Source organism: Leucoraja erinacea, chromosome 29 (assembly GCF_028641065.1).
Source record: "Leucoraja erinacea ecotype New England chromosome 29, Leri_hhj_1, whole genome shotgun sequence".
Classification (NCBI taxonomy): Eukaryota; Metazoa; Chordata; class Chondrichthyes; order Rajiformes; family Rajidae; genus Leucoraja; species Leucoraja erinaceus.
Genome location: NC_073405.1, coordinates 2144751 through 2167947, shown reverse-complemented (window position 1 = coordinate 2167947; position 23197 = coordinate 2144751). Strand labels below are relative to the sequence as shown.

The window sequence follows — 23197 nt, the reverse complement described above, 5'->3', positions numbered from 1 at the left end:
ATTTTTGCCTAATATGTGAAGTTTGGCATTCTGTCAAATCAACAGCTGATGCTGATGTGCTTCAAGTCTGTATTTCAGCGGGTGTCAATAGAATAATGGAAGCACATGACAAGAATGTGGATCAACACAGGGTGAAGGTTTGAGAATACGAGAACTAGGAATTGGAGTCAGCCGTTTGGCCCCGTGCGACTGCTCCAACTTTCAACAAGATCATGGCTGATGTTCTACCTCAACATGGCACGGCGGCACGATGGCGCAGCGGTAGAGTTGCTGCCTCACAGCGCCAGTGACCCGGGTTCGATCCTGACTACATACAGTGTTGTCTGTACAGTGTTTGCACGTTCTCCCCGTGACCACGTGGGTTTTCTCCGGGTGCTCCGGTTTCCTCCAAAGGCGTGCAGGTTTGCAGGTTAATTGGCTCCTGTAAATTGTAAATTGTTCCCTTATGTGCAGGGCAGTGTTGGTGTACGAGGTGATCGCAGGTCGGTGTGGGCTGATGGGCCTGTTTTCACGCTGCACCTCTAAGCGTGAATGTTCCCGATGTTGGGGAAGTCCAGGACAAGGGGTCACAGCTTAAGGATAAGGGGGAAATCCTTTAAAACCGAGATGAGAAGAACTTTTTTCACACAGAGAGTGGTGAATCTCTGGAACTCTCTGCCACAGAGGGTAGTTGAGGCCAGTTCATTGGCTATATTTAAGAGGGAGTTAGATGTGGCTGAGGGGATCAGGGGGTATGGAGAGAAGGCAGGTACGGGATACTGAGTTGGATGATCAGCCATGATCATATTGAATGGCGGTGCAGGCTCGAAGGGCCGAATGGCCTACTCCTGCACCTAATTTCTATGTTTCTAAGTCTAAAAACACTATATTCCTGCCCAATCCCTAGATTTCTTGATTTCTCTAATAATCAAAAAGCCATAAATATCCGGCCATATTATCAGCGATTTACGGTAGAAATTTCAGAGATATTTTTCTGAATCGCCTTGTGTTGCGATTATTTAGCTGTGAGAAGCACCAGAGATCCCTGTGGAGTCTTATCAGAATGTTCCAATTTTGATATGTTATCTCTCATTCTTGTAAATTCTAAAGAGTAGAGGCCTAGCCTACTCAATCTCTCCTGATCTGTAGTCGAGGCCCTGAGCTACAGGGAGAGGCTGAACAGACTTGGACTCTATTCCTTGCAGCGTAGGAGGAGGAGGGATGATCTTATGGAGGTGTACAAAAATCATGAGAGGAATAGATCGGGTAGACGCACAGTCCTTTGTCCAGAGTAGGGGAATCGAGAACCAGAGGACATAGGTTTAAGGTGAGGGGAGAATGATTTAATGGGAACCTGAGGTGTAACTTTTTTACGCAGGCAGGTGGAACTAGTGTAGATGGGGCATATTGGTTGGTGTGGGCTAGTTGGGCCGAAGGGCCTGTTTCCACACTGTATGTATGATTCTATGACAAGTCGGCCAGCCTATCTGATGGATCTTGCACTACTTGCACCATAAGTATACTATTTTGTAAATGACAAAACTATACGTAGTACTCCAGATCCGTGTCTCTAAGGTCCCATATCATTGAAGTGGGAGATCTTAATTCATAAGGTCATAACCTATAGGAGCAGAATAAGGCTATTCGGCCCAACAAGTCTACTCCGCCATTCAACCAAGGCTGATCTATCTCTCCCTCCTAACCCCATTCTCCTGCCTTCTCCACATATCCCTTGACACCCGTACTAATCAAGAATGTATCTATCTCTGCCTTAAAAATATCCACTGACTTGGCCTCCACGGCAAGCAATGCAGCCTGAACAAATGCAGCCTGCCCGAAGTCCTACAGAGCAGCATCATGACTTGCTGACTCTTATACTCAATGCCCCGGGCAATGAAGGCAAGTACACCAGGCACCTTTTTCTATTTTCTATTTATTAAATCTCCATTTCACGTTGCTTTCACCTCTTCATGAACAGTCCACTCTTCCTTGAATCATCTCCACAGATGCTTGACCATGCCTGACCCAACCCTCAAATCTCACACCTACTCCCTAAGACCAGTAGCACTCTCCCTTATCACCGAAACATAGAAAACAGGTGCAGGAGTAGGCCAGCACCTACCATTCAATATGATCATGGCTGATGATCCAAAATCAGTACTCCGTCCCTGCTTTTTCCCCCAATATCCCTTGATTCTGTTAGCTCTAAGAGCTATATCGATACATCCTGTGAATTGGCCTCCACTGCCTTCTGCGGCAGAGAATTCCATCTCATGGACTCCACCGACCCATGGTCTCTCCCACCGGCGCTCTCCCACAAACGTGGCATGTTCTGCGATGATAGTCAAGCGGTGTTTGTGTGCAAGGTCCGGAGGTGTCCAGGTGTGGTCTTCAGATCTCTGCTACAATGGCGTGCCACTGGAGCGGTCCGTCTTGACCTGAAGGGTCAGCAGTCTGTGCTGGAGTAGTTGAAGCTGGGCAGCCTGGCGCTCGGACATGGCCTCCACCTGCCTCTCCAGTCTCCGCAGCTGGCTCTCGGATTTCCTTTTGGTGCTTTTGAAGGTGGCGGACAGATTGCTGCACAAGCAGAGCATGAGTTTCAACCACAACGTTGGTTAATATCAACATTAAATTCAGAGAGCAATGAACATTTGCGGATGGGAAGAGAGAGAGCTTTTATTTAACATCCCCTGTAACGTTAGCCTTTGTCCTAGGTGCCAGACTACAACAAGGTTGGTGGGTCTGAAGAAGGGTCTCGACCCGAAACATCACCCATTCCTTCTCGTCATAAGATGCTGCCTGTCCTGGTGAGTTACTTGACATCACAAGGAGCCTATACTAAGATATGTGATATGTGGAAGCCAAGAGAAATTTAGTTTAGTTTAATTTAATTTAATTTAGACATTGCTCTACTATAGAAATACAGCGTGGAAACGGGCCCTTCTGCCCACCGAGTCCGCGCCGACCAGCGATCCCCCAAACACTAGTTCTATTGTACGAACTAGGGATCATTTACAATTTACAGAAGCCAATTAACCTACAAACCTGCGCGTCTTTGTGATGTGGGAAGAATCCGGAGCACCCGGAGGAAACCTACACGGACACAAGGAGCACGTACAAACTCCGTACAGACAGCACCCGTAGTCAGGATTGAACCCAGGTCCCAGGCGCTGTAAGGCAGCAACTCTACCGCTGCACCACAGTGCCACCCTGGGTTCAAACCCCAAACAGACTGAATAAGGGGTCGGCCATTTAGGACTGGGATGAGGAAAAACTTTTTTCACCCAGAGAGTTGTGAATCTGTGGAATTCTCTGCCACAGAAGGCAGTGGAGGCCAATTCACTGGATGTTTTCAAGAGAGGGTTAAGGGCCTGTCCTATTGTGCGAGGTAATTCAAGAGCTCTCCCGAGTTGAAAAAAAATCCAAAAGTGTCAGCTCAGTTCAGTTTAGTTGATTGTTACGTGTACCGAGGTACAGGGAGGGGGGGGGGGGGCTGTTTGCGAAAATCTGGCTCCCTGTTCCTCATAGCCCATTGAAGATAAACACCTTCCCCTCAGACCCCACGGTGGCGCAGCGGTGTGGTTGCAAAACGCAGCGCCGGAGAGACCCGGGTTCGATACCGATACGGGCGCTGCCTGTACGGAGTTTGCACCTTTTCCCCGTGACTTTACGTGGGGTTTTCTCCGAGATCTTCGGTTTCCGCCAACTTTCCGAAGACGTGCAGGTTTGTAGGTAAATTGGTTTGGTGTAAATGTAAACATTGTCCAGTGCTGAGTAGAGCTTTTGAGCGTTCTACATCCAGATCCCACCACTCCCCCCCCCCCCCCCCCCCCCCCCCACCCCCCCCCCCCCCCCCCCCCCCTCCCCCCCCCCCCCCCCCCCCCCCCCCCCAACCCTCAGCTTCTGTTCCCCCATTACTGTGAGTTCTCTTCAGCTCCATGGCCAGCTCTTCAGACTGGTCCTTCTGAATGTTGTTATTTTCTATTTGCCTCCCCAGTGATGCAGCCAGCTCCTCAACCTGATCTCTCAGATGCCTCTCCCTGTTCAGACACAATATACAATAGACAATAGATGCAGGAGTAGGCCATTTGGCCCTTTGAGTCAGCATCGTCATTCAATGTGATCATTGCTGATCATCCCCAATCAGTACCCCTTTCCTGCCTTCTCCCCATATCCCCTGACTCTGCTATCGTCAAGAGCTCTCTCTTGAAAGTATCCAGAGAACCGGCCTCCCCTGCCTTCTGAGACAGAGAATTTCACAGACTCACAAGTCTGTGTGGAAAAGTGTTTCTTCATCGCCGTTCTAAATGGCTTACCCCTTATTCTTAAACTGTGGCCCCTGGTTCTGGACTCCCCCCAACACCGGGAACATGTTTCCTGCCTCTAGCGTGTCCAAACCCTTAATGATCCTATATGTTTCAATGAGGTGTCCTCTCATCCTTCTAAATTCCAGAGTACACAAGCCCAACCGCTCCATTCTCAGCATATGACAGACCCGCCATCCCGGGAATTAACCTTGTGAACCTACGCTGCACTCCCTCAATAGTAAGAATGTCCTTCCTCGAATTTGGAGACCAAAACTGCGCACCATACTCCAGGTGTGGTCTCACTGGTGCCCTGTACAACTGCAGAAGGACCTCGTTGCTCCTATAGTTAACTGCTCTTATTGTGAAGGCCAACATGCCATTTGCATTCACCACAAGATTGATCAGATTTTCCCTGTAACCTTTTGTTAAACTCCGGCTGCTGCTGGCGAATAGATGGCGTACACGTTTGTAGGGTAGGGTGCAGTCCTTGAGTGTGACTTTCAGTACCGTGAGTGGACATAAAATGCGTTTACTCAGGTGCTTATTAAATAAATCTGAAACCTTTTCAGATAATGAATGAATACACCAATACTGTACACCTCCAGATTCAGGGACAGTTGTTATCAGGTAACTGAACCATCATACCACAACCAGAGAGCAGTCCTGAACTATTATCTACCTCTTTGGTGACCCTCGGACTATCCTTGATCGAACTTTGCTGGCTTTACCTTGCACTAAACGTTATTCCTTTATCATGTATGTGTACACTGTAAATGGCTCGATTGTAATCATGTATAGTCTTTCCGCTGACTGGATAGCACGCGACAAACATCTACTGCGACAAGTGATGGCTTCCACTGATTGTCGCCGGAAGCTTGCGTCCTTTTCAGGACGAACGATGACAGCGAGGTCAACATTTGTAGCAAGATGGACACAAAATAGACGAGACTGCAAGGTTTAAGTGTGTGGAGTCTGTGCTTACCGGGCAGAGATCATTGAGAGTTCTGTCGCCAGCTGTTCATCGTATGTTGTAGGCATGGACACCGGTTTGGTTTCCTGAAATTACAGCAGCGCTCTGATCAGTCTTCATCGAGATTGACAAAGAATTCCAATTGTCTTAATTATTCCCGCTCGGTTTTTGCGGGACTCGAAAAAGGACAGCTGTGCTCCAGATTCTCCCGAAGGCAGACACAAAAAGCTGGAGTAACTCTGCATAATTCCCGGGATGGCGGGACTGACATATGATGAAAGAATGGGTCGACTGGGCTTTTATTCACTGGAATTTGGGATGATGAGAGGGGATCTGATAGAAACATATAAAATTATTTAGGGATTGGACAGGCTAGATGCAGGGAATTTTTTCCTGATGTTGGGGGAGCCCAGAACCAGGGGTCACACAGTTTAAGAATAAGGGGTCGGCCATTTAGGGCTGAGATGAGGAATGTCTTAACCCAGACAGTTGTGAATCTGTGGAATTCTCTGCCACAGAAGGCAGTGGAGGCCAATTCACTGGATCTTTTCAAGAGAGAGATTTAGGTCTTGGAGCAAAAGGAATCAAGGGATATGGGGAGAAAACAGGAACTGATTGTGGATGATTAGCCATGATCATATTGATTGACGGTACTGGCTCGAGGGGCCAAATGGCCAACTCCTGCACCTATTTTTTCTATGTTTCTTGGTCTGGAGACAAGGAATGAGTGACGTTTTGGGTCAAAACCCTTCGTCAGACTGGACTAAAGTCCCAGTAAGAAGAACTGAGGGTCTAACCTTCTGCGCCCTCGAGGTCAGCTGCGGGAGGCTCCCCTCCTTCACCAGGGGAACGAGGGCTGGAGGGGGCCTGGTGGGCGAGGAGAGGGACCACAGGTCACGGGACGACCGGAATGGTGGTGACGGCTGCAACGGGCCTTTGTGGCTGATGCTGGGACTGTACAAATGGCACCAAAATGGCACCTCGCATACGGACTCAGTGGGCAGTTCTGTACATTCTGTACTGACCGGGGATAATGCTTGTGTACGGTGATAGTCTTGCTGATCTAATGCAAAAATGTATTTCACTGGACCTAGTAAATAAACCATTGTCTCATTGAACCATTGACCATTGACCATTGACCATTGGACCATTGACCATTGACCATTGGACCATTGGACCATTGGACCATTGACCATTGACCATTGGACCATTGACCATTGACTATTGACCATTGACCATTGGACCATTGACTATTGACCATTGACCATTGACCATTGACCATTGGACTATTGACCATTGACTATTGACCATTGGACCATTGACCATTGGACCATTGACCATTGACCATTGGACCATTGACCATTGACTATTGACCATTGACCATTGACCATTGACCATTGGACCATTGACCATTGACCATTGGACCATTGGACCATTGGACCCATTGACCATTGACCATTGGACCATTGACCATTGACCATTGACCATTGGACCATTGACCATTGACTATTGACCATTGGACCATTGACCATTGGACCATTGACCATTGACCATTGGACCATTGACCATTGACTATTGACCATTGGCCATTGGACCATTGACTATTGACCATTGACCATTGGACCATTGACCATTGACCATTGGACTATTGACCATTGACCATTGGACCATTGACCATTGGACCATTGACCATTGACTATTGACCATTGACCATTGGACCATTGACCATTGACCATTGGACTATTGACATTGGACCATTGACCATTGGACCATTGACCATTGACTATTGACCATTGACCATTGGACCATTGACTATTGACCATTGGACCATTGACCATTGGACCATTGACCATTGGACTATTGACCATTGACCATTGGCCATTGGACCATTGACCATTGGACCATTGACCATTGACTATTGACCATTGACCATTGGACCATTGACCATTGGACTATTGACCATTGACCATTGGACCATTGACCATTGGACTATTGACCATTGACCATTGGACCATTGGACCATTGACCATTGACCATTGGACCATTGACCATTGACTATTGACCATTGACCATTGGACCATTGACTATTGACCATTGACCATTGGACCATTGACCATTGGACCATTGACCATTGGACTATTGACCATTGGACTATTGACCATTGGACCATTGGACCATTGGACCATTGACCATTGGACATTGACCATTGGACCATTGGACTATTGACCATTGACCATTGGACTATTGAACTATGGACAATTGGACTATTGCACCATTGGACGTACCTGTCTGGCTCGGTCTGTTCTGGGTTCCTCCCGCAGCCAGACATCTCGTTCCTCTTTCCAGTGTGTGAGGAGAAGGATTACAGCCTCGTCCTGAGGCTCCTGAGATCGCAACGTCTGCTCCAAGCCTTTCTTCTCCTTCTTCATCCAACTCAGCTGGCCTTTCAACCAGGACATATCTTCCTGATAATTGACCGTGGGGAAGGAAAATAATTTACCATCGGACCCATTTGACCACGGGTTAAGTTAATGCATTAGGTTAAAGGTTACTGAACCTCTGCAATGTTACCTGGAAGTTAGGCACAAAATGCTGGGGTAACTCAGTGGATTCTGGCAGCATCTCTGGGGATAAGGAATGGGTGACGTTTCATATTGAAACCCTTCTTCACACTCAGAAAAAAGTGTCTGAAGGAGGGTCTCCACCCGAATCGTCACCCATTCCTTCTCTCCAGAGTAGCTGCCTGACCCGCTGAGTTACTCCAGCATTTTGTATCTATCTTCAGTGTAAACCAGCATCTGCAGTTCCTTCCTGCACAGTGAAACTAGTACGATGAGGGCCCACCCACCCTCTCACCCTGACGGTCAGGAGATCCTGCTGCTGCTCTTCCTTCCCTTTGCTCTGGCGCTGAAGCATCCCCGGTGACCGTGAGCTGAAGGCGGGTGAAAGCGGGTCCTGTGTCGCTGGCACCATCTCACGGCGTGCAGGCCCAGCCTCAGCCTCAGCCACAGCCTCAGCTCGCTGGTAGCGCTTCAGGTCCGGAGACATGCCTTGCAGGCCGAGGATGGTCTGCTTCATGGCAGTGAAGCCCTGCCTCTGCCCCACAATGTCTCCTCTCAGCTGGGCAACACTGTCATCAGCCTCTGGCTCTCCTGAGAACATAAACAAAACAGTAGAGGCCATTCTTCCCCTCATGCCTCTACTTTAGTTTAGTTTAGAGTTACAGCGCAGAAACAGGCCCTTCGGCCCACCGGGACCGCAATGACCAGCGATCTCCACGCACTATCAGTCTGAAGAAGGGTTTCGGCCCGAAACGTTGCCTATTTCCTTTGCTCCATAGATGCTGCTGCACTCGCTGAGTTTCTCCAGCACTTTTGTATACCCTACACACACTAGGGACAACTTTCAAATTTACTACCAAGCCAATTAACCTACAAACCTGCACGTCTTTGGAGTGTGGGAGGAAAGCGAAGATCTCGGAGAAAACCCACGCAGGTCACGGGGAGAACGTACGAACTTTGTTTGTACGTTCTCCCCGCAGTCGGGATCGAACCCGGGTCTCCAGACGCTCGCTGTAAGGCAGCAACTCTATACTGCTGTGCCACCGTGCCGTATGCTGCCAGCCTCCACTTGTTCCCAATGTTGGGCGAGTCCAGAACCAGGGGCCACAGTCTTAGAATAAAGGGGGAGGTCATTTAAGACTGAGGTGAGTAAAAACGTTTTCACCCAGAGAGTTGTGAATTTGTGGAATTCCCTGCCACAGAGGGCAGTGGAGGCCAAGTCACAGGATGGATTTAAGAGAGAGTTAGATAGAGCTCTAGGGGCTAGTGTAGTCAAGGGATAAGGGGAGAAGGCAGGAACGGGTTATTGATAGGGGACGATCAGCCATGATGAAAATGAATGGTGGTGCTGGCTCGAAGGGCCGAATGGCCTCCTCCTGCACCTATTTTCTATGTTTCTATGTCCTATGCCCGGCTAATCCCAATATTCCCCCAACTATCCATTGTCTCTATCACCTGCATCCGGTTTTGTTTCCATAGATCCAACCTTGACCAGAAGCTTTCCGTAAGTCTCAATACAATCCTCACTGCAAGAAACAAACACAAACAGAGAGTCATTTCTTCACAAATAAAAGTGCATTTTTTTAAATGTGCAATTGCTTGAAAACTGAAAACAAAACAAGAAAACAGTGTGGAGAAGGGTCTCGACCTGAAACGTCACCTATTCCTTCTCTCCAGAGATGCTGCCTGTCCCGCAGAGTTACTCCAGTATATTGTGTCCCTGAAGAAGGGTCTCGACCTGAAACGTCACCTATTCCTTCTCTCCAGAGATGCTGCCTCACCTGCTGAGCTACTCCAGCATTTTCTGTCTACCATCGATATTATCCAGCATCTGCATTTCTTTCTTACACATTTGGTTCTTGGGCGTGTGGATTTGACACCATTTGCAAATTTTTGAGTCAGAGCCACAGAACTAGCCATTAATGTTTAAGAAGGAACTGCAGATGCTGGAAAAATCAAAGGTGGACAAAAATGCTGGAGAATCTCAGTGGGTGAGGCAGCATCTATGGAGCGAAGGAATAGGTGACGTTTCGGGTCGAGATCTTTCTTCAAACTCAGAACATTGTTCCTGATGTTGGGGAAGTCCAGACCAAGGGGTCACAGTTTAAGGATACGGGGGAAATCTTTTAGGACCGAGATGAGAAAAACATTTTTCACACAGAGAGTGGTGAATCTCTGGAATTGGCTGTATTTAAGAGGGAGTTATATGTGGCCCTTGTGGCTAAAGGGATCAGGGGGTATGGAGAGAAGGCAGGTACAGGATACTGAGTTGGATGATCAGCCATGATCCTATTGAATGGCGGTGCAGGCTCGAAGTGCCGAATGGCCTCTACTCCTGCACCTATTTTCTATGTTTCTATGTAACTAGCCATTGAGGTGTTCTGAAGGGTGAGGGTACTTGGTGTGAGGCGTAGTGGAGTACAAGACTGACCTGTACTGGAGGGCAAGGTGCAGCGCGGTGCTGTTGGACTCGTGTTTACTCAGCAACATACTCAGTCTCTCGCAGTCGCCCTTGCACTGCTGCAGGACCCTGGACAGCAGATTGTTGCCCTCCTTCCACTCGTCGATGGAACTGCGGACGATAAACAAGCAAAGAGTGGAACAGGCACCAATATCTCCTTCAACCACACGCTCGTGAACTCCCAATCCATCCAGACAACCGGAAGAAGGAACAGCAGATGCTGCTGGTTCCCACCTGCCTGCGTTTGGCCCATATCCCTCTAAACCCGTCCTCTCCATGTACATAAGATAGACACAAAATGCTGGAGTAACTCAGCGGGACAGGCAGCATCTCTGGGTAGAAGGAGTGGGTGACGTTTCGGGTCGAGACCCTTCTTCAGACGCAGCTCCAATTGCTACAGTTGCTGGGAGAGACAGGCGAGTCCGTAAAAACTGGCCGTTCATTACAGAGAGTCGCAAGCAAAGAGTTGCTGCCTCACAGCGCCAGAGACCCTGGTTCGATCCCAACTACGGGTGCTGTCTGTACAGAGTTTGTACATTTTACCATTGCGCCACCGTGCCGGCCTAAAGGGAATTTTCAAGGCTATTTACCAGCCAAGGCCACAATGGCCTCATCCAAGAATGGAAACACAAAACAAGATTTTCACTCAGAGTTATCTGCGAAATACTTCAACGCGAAAACACAACGAGAGTACGCCAGATTCCAACGTATATCGGCCTTCCCATTGGGAGGTCCACGGTATATCGGCCTTCCCATTGGGAGGTCCACGGATTTAATCCAATGCCTTACTTCCTCAGCTGTTCGGCCTCCATTTCGGAATCCCGGATCCCGACACCCGTCACGTTGGATCCATGCACCTGAAAAAATCGGGAGAACATCCGGACGCCTGGAACGGTACAATCCTGGAATGTCTGCATCAACTGTTCAAAGACAAAGCTGGGAACCTGCAGTGGAGATGAATGAATAATGAACGAGTGAATGAATGGAAGGATGAATGAATGAGTGAATGAATGAGTGAATGAATGAATGATGGAATGAATGATTGAGTGAATGAATGAGTGAATTAATTAATGGATGAATCAATGAATGCATGGATGTATGAATGTATGAGTGAATGATGAATGAATGAATTAATTAATGGATGAATGAATGAATGTATGAGTGAATGAATGAATGAGTGAAGGTATGAATGGATGGATGAATGAATGAGAATGATTGATTGAATGAATGAATGAATGTATGAAAGATGGAAAAATGAATGAAAGAATGAATGAATGAATGAAAGAATGAATGAATGAAAGAATGAATGAATGAAAGAATGAATGAAAGAATGATTTGAAAGAATGAATGATTGAGTGAAGGAATGAATGAGTGAGGGAATGAATGAGTGATGAATGAATGAGTGAGTGAAGGAATGGATGGATGCATCGGGAGTGGTCAAGAGTGTTTGTCATCTGTATCAACAGTGGAACGATGGCATTCACCTCACCTGGTATCTGGCGCTGTAAGTCAGCAACTCTAAGGTTGCACCACAAGACACGATACACACAGATAATATATCGAGTCATAGATGTTATATATCGATGGGACAGTGTGTAGGCAGCTAGCCCATGCTGTCTCTGCCTGGAGTATTTGACTCTGCATTTAGTGTGGACTCTGCATTTAGGAGATGCTATTCATGCCCAAGGAGTGTTTAATATATAATACGTCATATATAATACACAGAGGCATGGAGCCATACAGCGCAGAAACAGACCCTTCGACCCAACATGCCCACACTGGCCAACATGCCCATTCTACACTAGTCTCACCAGTCTGTGTTTGGCCCATATCCCTCTAAACCTATCCTATCCATGTACCTAAGATGGACTCAAAAAGCTGGAGTAACTGAGCTGGGCAGGCAGCATCTTTGGAGAGAAGGAATGAGTGACGTTTTGGGTCGAGGCCCATCTTCGGATCCGACCCGAAATGTCGCCCATTCCTTCTCTCCAGAGATGCTGCCTGCCCAGCTCAATTACTCCAGCTTGTTGTGCCTATCTTTGGTTTGAACCAGCATCTACAGTTCCTTCCTACACTATCCATGTACCTGTCTAATTGCACCTTAAGCATTCTTATACTTAGCTACCACCTCTGGCAGCTTGTTCCATGCACCCAACACCCATTGTGTAAAAAAGTTGCGCCTCAGGTTCCTATTAAATCTATTCCCTTTCACCTTAAACCTATGTCCTCTGGTCCTCGATTCCCCTACTCTGGGCAAGAGACTCTGTGCGTCTACTCGATCTATTCCTCTCATAGAAACATAGAAATTAGGTGCAGGAGTAGGCCATTCGGCCCTTCGAGCCTGCACCGCCATTCAATATGATCATGGCTGATCATCCAACTCAGTATCCCGTACCTGCCTTCTCTCCATACCCCCTGAACCCCTTAGCCACAAGGGCCACATCTAGCTCCCTCTTAAATATAGCCAATGAACTGGCCTCAACTACCCTCTGTGGCAGAGAGTTCCAGAGATTCACCACTCTCTGTGTGAAAAAAAGTTCTTCTCATCTCTCGTTTTAAAAGGATTTCCCCCTTATCCTTAAGCTGTGACCCCTTGTCCTGGACTTCCCCAACATCGGGAACAATCTTCTCGCATCTAGCCTGTCCAACCCCTTAAGAATTTTGTAAGTTTCTATAAGATCCCCTCTCAATCTCCTAAATTCTAGAGAGTATAAACCAAGTCTATCCAGTCTTCATGATTTTATGGACCTCAAATATAATAAACGTAAATAAGTCCTGTATAATAAACATTACTTTGTTGGCTGTCATCCCGGGCTCGTTGCTGATGGGGTTGTAGCCAGCTCTGCCCACACTACTGGCAGATGAAGGGGCCGACTCAATCTGCTGCACATCATGCAGACTGGACAGCAATTCATCAGCCTAATGCAAGGGCAGACACAGGCGGCATCTTATCACATCGTGTAGCTGCGGTTATCAACAACAGAGCACGCATTAACACACGCACTTTAAACAGGCTCAGAGTACACAAAAAGTCTGTGTGTCTCACACAGATACACAAACACACAGACACACACGCACACGTACAGAGATATCCAGACACACACACACAGACACACACATGTACATAGATATCCACACACACACACACACATGTACAGAGATATCCAGACACACACACACATGTACAGAGATATCCAGACACACACAGAGACACACACACACATGTACAGAGATATCCAGACACACACATGTACAGAGATATCCAGACACACACAGAGACACACACACACACACATGTACAGAAATATCCACACACACACAGACTCAGACACACACATGTACAGAGATATCCACACACACAGACACAGACACACACACACGTGTACAGAAATATCCACACACACACACACACAGACACATGTACAGAGATATCCACACACACACACACAGACACACACACACATATACACTAACACTTGTACACACAGACACACACACAGAGACACAGACACACACACACATATACACTGACACTCGTACACACAGACATACACACAGAGAATATACACAGAGACACAGACACATAGTCACAGACACAGTCACACACACTGACACAAACACACACGTACACCCACGCAGTTCACAGGGAGAACGTACAAACTCCGTACAGACAGCACCCGTAGTCAGGATTGAACCCGGGTCTCTGGCGCTGTGAGGCAGCAACTCTACCGCTGCACCACCATGTGACCCTTGAGCACTTCCTCAATTATTTCCCCCCAACAACATTATCTATATTTATATTCGATAGTGTTATTTTCGATAGTGTTCACAAATTATCCTTATATCCAGCACCCTTGCCTCTCATGTGGCTGCGCTGCTGTCCATAAAGTTCAGCTTAGTTTAGTTTAGTTTAGTTTAGTTTATCTTAGTTTAGAGATACAGCAAGGAAACAGGCCCTTCGGCCCACTGAGTCCCTGCAGACCATCGATCACCCCTGGGTAATGGGTAATGCAGAATAGTGTCAGCATTGTGTGCCCCTCTATATTTTGTGTTGTCTGATTTGGGTTTATTTGCCCTTTGAGCACCTCCTCATCGGGCCAAGCCAATTCTTGCTATTGAGGGAGCCCAGCGTAGGTTCACCAGGTTAATTCCTGGGATGGCGGGACTGTCATATGCTGAGAGAATGGAGCGGCTGGGCTTGGACACTCTGGCGTTTAGAAGGATGAGAGGAGATCTTATTGAAACATATAAGATTGTGAAGGGTTTGGACACACTAGAGGCAGGAAACATGTTCCCGATGTTGGGGGAGTCCAGAACCAGGGGCCACACAGTTTAAGAATAAGGGGTAAGCCATTTAGAACGTAGATGAGAAAACACTTTTTCACACAGAGAGCGGTGAGTCTGTGGAATTCTCTGCCTCAGAGGGCGGTGGAGGCAGGTTCTCTGGATACTTTCAAGAGAGAGTTAGATAGGGCTCTTAAAGATAGCGGAGTCAGGGGATATGGGGAGCAGGCAGGAACGGGGTACTGATTGGGGATGATCAGCCATGATCACATTGAATGGCGGTGCTGGCTGGAAGGGCCGAATGGCCCATTCTTGCACCTATTGTCTATTGCCTTTGATGTTCTGGAAGGTTCAGGAATGTCGTGGAGCAGTACACAGCAGCGGGGAGCAGACTGAACTTCCTGTCCCACTGTGCCCCCACTGGCTGGCCAGGCTGGGTAGAGCGTTTGTCGGCACTGGGCCTGAATCCGCTGGAGTTTAGAAGAATGAGGGGGGGGACCTCATTGAAACATACAGAATAGTGAAAGGACTGGATAGAGTGGATGTGGAGAGGATGTTTCCACTAGTGGGAGAGTCTAGGACTAGAGGTCACAGCCTCAGAATTAAAGGACGTTCTTTTAGGATGGAGATGAGGAGGAATTTCGGTAGTCAGAGGGTGGTGAATCTGTGGAATTCTTTGCCACAGACGGCTGTGGAGGCCACAAGTCAGTGGATATTTTTACGGCAGAGATAGATAGATTCTTGATTAGTGCGGGGGTCAGGGGTTATGAGGGGGTGGAAGATTGCAACCTTCACGTGGTCCGCCCTGTTTCGACTAATGCAATCAACTCGACGTGCACAAACGGAAGATCAAATGGAACAAGTTGTCCAACAACTTTAGGCTGTGCACGCCACACGCAAGAAGAAGACGTGGTTATGGGGAGAAGGCAGGAGAATGGGGTTAGGAGGGAGAGATAGATCAGCCTTGATTGAATCTCAGAGTAGATTTGATGGGCCGAATGGCCTAATTCTGCTCCTATGACCTTATGACCTTATGGAACCACCTTCAGCCGGAGCCGGTCCCTCTCGCGTTGAATCCTCCCGACGGCCACCGTGGCAACCGTCAGCTCCTGCTCCTTCCCATGGAGACGCTCCCTCAGATGCTGGTTCCTCGCTCTCAGGCACTCCATGGCCTCCTCCTCCCTCTGGGTCCTCTCCTCTTGTAGCTCTGGGCTCAGGCCCACACCCAGGCCCGCTCCACCTCCTCGATCCGCTGGGGGGGGGGGGGAGGGGGAGAGGGGGGGGGGGGGGGGAGGGGGGGAGGAGAGAGAGGGGGGGGGGGGGGGGGGGGAGGGAGGGGGGGAGGGAGGGGGGAGGGGAGGGAGGGGGAGAGGGGGGGGAGGGGGGAGGGGGAGGGGGAGAGGGGGGGAGGGAGAGGGGGGGAGGAGGAGGGAGACAGAGAGAGGGAGAGAGAAGAGAGGGAGAGAGAGAAGGAGGGATAGCGAGGGGAGAGAGAGAGAAGGGGGGGGAGAGAGGGGGAGGGAGGGCGGGGGAGGGGGGGGGGGGGGGGGGGGAGGGGAGGGAGAGGGGGGGGGGTGGGGGGGGGGGAGGGAGGGAGAGGGGGGAGGGGGGGAGGGTGGGAGGGGCAGAGGGGGGGGGGGATGGGGGGAGGGAGGGAGGGGGGGGGGGGGGAGGGGGGGAGGGGGGAGGGGGGGGGGAGGGGGGAGGGGGGGGGGGGGGGAGGGGGAGGGAGGGGAGAGGGGGAGAGGGGGAGAGGGAGAGAGGGGGGGGAGGGGGAGAGGGGGAGGGAGAGGGGAGGGAAAAGGAGGAGAGAGAGAGAGACGGGGATAGGGGGCAGGAGGGAGGAGGAGGGAAGGAGAGGAGAGGGAGAGGGGGGGAGGCGGAGAGGAGGAGAGGGAGGGAGGGAGAGAGGGGGAGAGGGAGAGGGGAGGGGGAGAGGGAGAGAGGGAGGGAGGGGAGGGATGGGGAGGGAGGGGGGAGAGGGGAGGGGGGAGAGGGGAGGGGGAGGAGAGAGAGGGGAGGGGGGAGGGAGAGGGGAGAGAGGGGAGGGGGGAGGGAGAGGGAGGGGGAGGGGAGGGAGGGGGGAGGGAGGGAGGGAGGGAGAGGAGAGGGAGAGGGGAGGGGGGAGGGGAGAGAGGGAGATGGGAGGGAGGGGGGGAGAGGGGGAGGGAGGGGAGAGAGGGAGGGAGGGAGGGAGAGGGAGGGAGGGAGGGGAGAGGGAGAGAGGGAGAGAGAGAGGAGAGGGAGAAAGGGACAGAGTGTGAGAAAGGGTGGGAGAGAGGGAAGGAGGGAGGGAGAGGGGGAGAGGGAGAGGGAGAGAGTGAGAGAGAGGGAGAGAGGGGGGGGAGGGAGAAAGAGAGAGAGGGGGAGAGAGGAGGGGGAGAGGGAGAGGGGAGAGGGAGGAGAGGAGGAGAGGGGGAGAGAGGGGAGAGGGGGGAGAGGGGGAGAGAAGGAGGGGGAGAGGGAGGGAGAGAGAGAGAGGGGAAGAGGGAGAGAGGAGGGAGAGAGGGTGAGAGAGGGAGGGAGAGAGGGGGCGTGGGAGGGAGAGTGAGAGGGAGGGTGAGAGGGGGAGAGGGAGAGGGAGGAGAAGAGGAGAGAAGTAGAGAGAGAGGGAGGGAAGTAGAGTGGGAGAGAGGGAATGAGAGGGAGAGGGAGGGAGGGAGGGAGAGAGGGGGAGAGGGATGGTGAGGAAGAGCGAGGGGCGAGAGGTTATATGGCTGCCCTTTCATCGGCTGTGTGGCTGGCCACTTGGGCTGAAGGTCACACGATCACTCACTCATTGAGTCATGGAGCCACAGCACAGAAACAGGCCCTTTGGCCCAACTCATCCATGCTACCCAAAATGCCCACTCAGCTAATCCTAAAGGCTCGGACAGGCTAGATGCAGGAGAAATGTTCCCCATGTTGGGGGAGTCCAGAACCAGGGATTCACACAGTTTACGAATAAGGGGTCGGCCATTTAGAACTGAGATGAGGAAAACCTTTTTCACCCAGAGAGTTGTGAATATGTGGAATTCTCTGCCACAGAAGGCAGTGGAGGCCAATTCACTGGATGTTTTCACGAGAGAGTTAGATTTAGCTCTTAGGGCTGACGGAATCAAGGGATATGGGGGAAAAGCAGGAACGGGGTACTGACTGTGGATGATCATCCATGATCATATTGAATGGCGGTGTTGGCTAGAAGGGCTGAATGGCCTACTATGTGTACTTGCCTGCGTTTGACTCTTTTCTCCCTAAACTCTTTCTATCCACGTACCAGTCCAAGAATAAGTTCATTCGGTTTTGCCCTGCTCTTTTATTGTATATATTTTGTTATTCATCAGTGATAGGAGTAGAATTAGGCCATTCGGCCCATCAAGTCTATTCCGACATTCAATCATGGCTGATCTATCTCTCCCTCCTAACCCCATTCTCCTGCCTTCTCCCCATAACCCCTGACAATTGTACCAATTAAGAATCTATCTCTGCCATTAAAATATCCATTCCCTTGGCCTCCACAGCCTTCTGTGGGAAAGAATTCCACAGATTCACCACCCTGTGGCTAAATAAATTTCTCATCTCCTTCCTAAAAAAACATCCTTTAATTCTGAGGCTGTGACCTCTGGTTCTAGACTCTCCCACTAGTGGAAACATCCTATCCGCGTCCTCTCTATCCAGGCCTTTCACTGTTCTGTAAGTTTCAATGAGGTCCCCTCCGCTCTCATTAGAAACATAGAAACATAGAAATTAGGTGCAGGAGTAGGCCATTTGGCCCTTCGAGCCTGCACCGCCATTCAATATGATCATGGCTGATCATCCAACTCAGTATCCCGTACCTGCCTTCTCTCCATACCCTCTGATCCCTTTAGCCACAAGGGCCACATCTAACTCCCTCTTAAATATAGCCAATGAACTGGCCTCGACTACCCTCCGTGGCAAAGAGTTCCGGAGATTCACCACTCTCTGTGTGAAAAAAGTTCTTCTCATCTCGGTTTCAAAGGATTTCCCCCTTATCCTTGAGCTGTGACCCCTTGTCCTGGACTTCCCCAACATCGGGAGCAATCTTCCTGCATCTAGCCTGTCCAACCCCTTAAGAATTTTGTAAATTTCTATAAGATCCCCTCTCAATCTCCTAAATTCTAGAGAGTATAAACCAAGTCTATCCAGTCTTTCTTCATAAGACAGTCCTGACATCCCAGGAATCAGTCTGGTGAACGTTCTCTGCACTCCCTCTATGGCAATAATGTCCTTCCTCAGATTTGGAGACCAAAACTGTATACAATACTCCAGGTGTGGTCTCACCAAGACCCTGTACAACTGCAGTAGAACCTCCCTGCACCTATACTCAAATCCTTTTGCTATGAAAGCTAACATACCATTCGCTTGCTTCACTGCCTGCTGCACCTGCATGCCTACTTTCAATGACTGGTGTACCATGACACCCAGATCTCGCTGCATCTCCCCTTTTCCTAGTCGGCCACCATTCAGATAATAGTCATTCTTTTAAACTCCAGCGGGTACAGTCCCAGTGCCGACAGACGCTCATCATGGGTTTAACCCACTCATTCCTCAGTCTTTGGTGCAGTACTTTGGTTTTCTGGATGCCTACCTGTGTGACCAGCTCCCATCGGGTACGAGCTTCCTCCTCTGCCTCGCGGTCATCTCCCCGAGGTGGGATTTTAGCTTTCCGTGTGCGCACGCCGTCCTCGATTTCTGTCAGCACCCGATGCAGAGTCCGCGAGAGGTCGCAGGGTTCACCTGCTGAAGCATCTGTACGTTAGGCCCAAAGTTACCATCACTCTGATTCCACTGTGATAGCCTATTCCTTCGCTCCATAGATGCTGCCTCACCCGTTGAGTTTCTCCAGCATTTTTATCTACCTTCGATTTTTCCAGCAACTGCAGTTCCTTCATAACATCACTGTGATTCTAGTCAGTACACATCTCATTGCTCCCTGCCTCTAGGATGGCGTCCAAACCAGGCCACTATTTGCACATTAGCCACAGAAGCATAGAAACATAGACAATAGGTGCAGGAGTAGGCCATTCGGCCCTTCGAGCCTGCACTGCCATTCAATATGATCATGGCTGATCATCCAACTCAGTATCCTGTACCTGCCTTCTTTCCATACCCTCTGATCCCTTCAGCCACAAGGGCCACATCTAACTCCCTCTTAAATATAGCCAATGAACTGGCCTCAACTACCTTCTGCGGCAGAGAGTTCCAGAGATTCACCCCTCTCTGTGTGAAAAAAGTTCTCCTCATCTCGGTTTTAAAGGATTTCCCCCTTATCCTTAAGCTGTGACCCCCTTGTCCTGGACTTCCCCAACATCGGGAACATCTGCATGATTACATTTGAGCCGTCCACAAGCAGATCTACAAGCTCATATTACAATCGCTCCACTCCCTCAAATCCCTACTCCTACAGATTCCTCTGGGTGGATTGGCCCCTGGTCGTGGTGGAGAAGCTCGTGTGGACCTGAGATCCTGAGAGCGATGCCGTCTGGAGTTACCGATGCTCCTGGTACTAGGGTCACCCATGGCGGTAAGGTTGAGGGGGAGGTCTCTGACAAAGAGCCAATCCAACCAAGACCTCAACGCTGGAACAGGCGGAGGACGATGGCTGACCTTAGTGGAGCGTCACAACGGCTGGGGAGGCGGATGAAGGCTGCGGCAGAATAGTCTCCTCACGTTAAACAAAGTCACGCACAGGCGTCCTCCAACCCTGGAGACACCCTTGGTCCACCACGGCCGAATGGGGCCTAAGAAGAACAGATTCCTTTATCCTGTATCTGAACACTGTGGACGGCTCGAATATAATCAACTATTGTCTTTCCGGCTGACTGGATAGCACGCAACAGAAGCCTTTCACTGTACCTCTGTACACGTGACAATAAACTAAACTGAACTGAACAGTGGCTGGAGTCTGGAGAAGTCAACACATGTGGTATCTCTGGGAGTCCTCAACAATATTAGACACCAGGTCATGTGAGGGCAGATAACTAACGTGGATAAATGTGAAGGAAGGAACTGCAGATGCTGGTTTACACCGAAGATAAGACACAAAATGCTGGAGTAACTCAGCGGGACAGGCAGTTTCTCAGGAGAGAAGGAATGGGTGACGTTTCGGGTCGAGACCCTTCTTCTGAAGTCCGAATTCCCTCGATTTTACAATTTTAACCAAAGCCAATGAACTTACACACCCGCGCGACGTTTGGAGTGTGGGAGGTAACCGGAGCACCCGGAGCAAAACCCGAGCGGGTCACGGGGAGAGCGTGCAAACTCCGTGCACACAGCGCTCTCAGTCAGGATGGAACCCGGGTCTCTGGCGCTGTGAGGCAGCAACTCGACCGCTGTGTCACAGTACCTGGTGGCATTGATGTCTGACGTGGCTGCCCTGGGAGGGCGGACAGTGCCACGTGGTCCTGGTCCGGCAGCTGGAGCGAACTTGTCTCCAGGGACTGGTGGTCGCTGAGATCAGAGCCAGTGTCCAGGTATTCGTCATCTTCCCTGCAAGGAACATAACTGGGCTGTGGAAACACTCTGGTAAATGTGGCCAGGCCAGGCCAAGCCAGGCCAGTTAGATAGATAGGGCTCTTAAAGATAGCGCAGTCAGGGGATATGGGGAGAAGGCAGGAACGGGGTACTGATTGGGGATGATCAGCCATGATCACATTGAATGACGGTGCTGGCTCGAGGGACCGAATGGGCCTACTACTGCCCCTATTGTCTAGTCCCACCTGCCACCGCTTGGTCCATATCCCTCCAAACCTGTCCTATCCATGCACCTGTCCAACTGTTTCATAAATAATGGGGTAATCCTGGCCTCAACTACATCCTCTGGCAGCTTGTTCCATACACTTGATGGGCCGAATGGCCTAATTCTGCAGCTAGAACACATGAGCATGAGATTACCTGAGGTTGGGGGTTTACCTGTGCGGGGTTGACCAGGTGGTCTTTCTGCTTACAGACTCTGGCTGCCCTGCTGATCACCAGGCAGGTCATCTCCAACATGAAGGAGGTCCTTCGGCCCATCTTCTACGAGAGGTACAAGCAGGGAGACCTCACCCTGCAGGCCCTGGTTGCCAGCGTGAGGAGCCTGTTCCAGGACGTCCCGGACCGGCTCCGGGGGGAAGGGGATGAGCAGCCATGATCACATTGAATGGCGGTGCTGGCTCGAAGGGCCGAATGGCCTACTCCTGCACCTATTGTCTATTGTCCAGTGAGGAATCGACCAGGAAGAGAGTACCTGAGGCGGCAGATAGAGGAAGATAAGAAGGGTCCCGACCCAAAATGTCACCCATCCACGTTCCCCACAGATGCTGCCTGTAGGAGGGTCCCACTGGTGTCAGGGGTTACGGGGAGGAGGCAGGAGAATGAGGTTAGGAGGGAGAGATAGATCAGCCATGATTGATGGTAGATTAGACCTGATGGGCCGAATGGCCGAATTCAGCTTCTATCACTTATAAACATATGGCGAGTTTATCAAACAAGTTGGTTTATTGAAGGCCATAACAGTGGCCTTTGGGAACCACCCTGGGAGAAGTCATCTTGCCAGTGGGCACTGTTGAGGCCTGCAATAAAACATCTTGTTCGATAAACACAACACTGATCTACGAGCTGTTTGATTTTGTGTCTGTGTCTGTTTTTCTCACAGAGAGTTGTGAGTCTGTGGAACTCCCTGCCTCAGAGGGCGGTGGAGGCCGGTTCTCTGGATACATTCAAGAGAGAGCTAGACAGGGCTCTTAAAGATAGCGGAATCAGGGGATATGGGGGGAAGGCAGGAACGGGGCACTGATTGGGGATGATCAGCCATGATCACATTGAATGGCGGTTCTGGCTCGAAGGGCCGAATGGCCTACTCCTGCTTCTATTGTCTATTGTCTATTGTGAGTCCCGGGAAGTAGTCACAGAATATCCTCTGATTCAACATTGGAGGCTGATGACATCTTGGCTAAATTAGTCTCTGGCCTAACGGTAGAATGGGCTTATGGACACGGAAGGAGAACTGGGCCCCGAGCTGGTCTTGTTCCCTACCGGCAGCTGGTGAGTGTCAGTCTGTCGATCTTTCTGTTCAACTCGAGAATGACCACCAGCAGCTCCGTGATCTGTCTCTCGTAGTGCAGAGCGGCCATCTCTTCATCCTCGTCCTCCTCCTCCTCCTCCTCTTCCTCCACCTCCCGCAGTGTCTCCAGCTCCGTCTTCCCGGGATGCTGCCCCATCTCTCTCAGTGAGGAGCACAGATTTATATTAATTTATATATCATTTATAATTTACAGTCACAGCGTGATACAGTGTGAAACCAGGCCCTTGGGCCCAACTTGCCCACACTGGCCAACATGTCCCATCTACACTAGTCCCACCTGCCTGCGTTTGGCCCATATATCTGTCCAAACCTGTCCTATCCATGTACCTGTCTAACTGTTTCTTAAACATTGGGATAGTCCCAGCCTAATTAACTCTCTCTTGAAAGCATCCAGACAACCGGCCTCCACCGTCTTCTTCTGAGGCAGAGAATTCCACAGACTCACAACTCTCTGTGTGAAAATGTTTTTCCCACATCTCTGTTCTAAATGGCCTACCCTTATTCTTAAACTGTGGCCCCTGTTTCTGGACTCCCCCAACTTCGGGAACATGGTGTTTAAGGTAGTCTGAA

The 23197-nt window shown here is 50.1% G+C and overlaps 1 protein-coding gene across 1 annotated transcript; it reads right to left on the bottom strand.

Annotated features, from left to right (window-relative positions):
* Positions 1 to 239: 239 nt before the first annotated feature.
* Positions 240 to 22760, bottom strand: LOC129710982 (colorectal mutant cancer protein-like). Its single transcript, XM_055658316.1, is given in 14 exon segments — positions 240 to 2559; positions 3900 to 4019; positions 5269 to 5342; positions 7542 to 7721; positions 8113 to 8408; positions 9273 to 9343; positions 10249 to 10389; positions 11068 to 11222; positions 13072 to 13197; positions 15606 to 15796; positions 15799 to 15814; positions 19151 to 19302; positions 20909 to 21051; positions 22579 to 22760. Coding segments are annotated over 14 exon segments (1941 nt in total). The 5' UTR covers positions 22677 to 22760; the 3' UTR covers positions 240 to 2381.
* Positions 22761 to 23197: the final 437 nt, after the last annotated feature.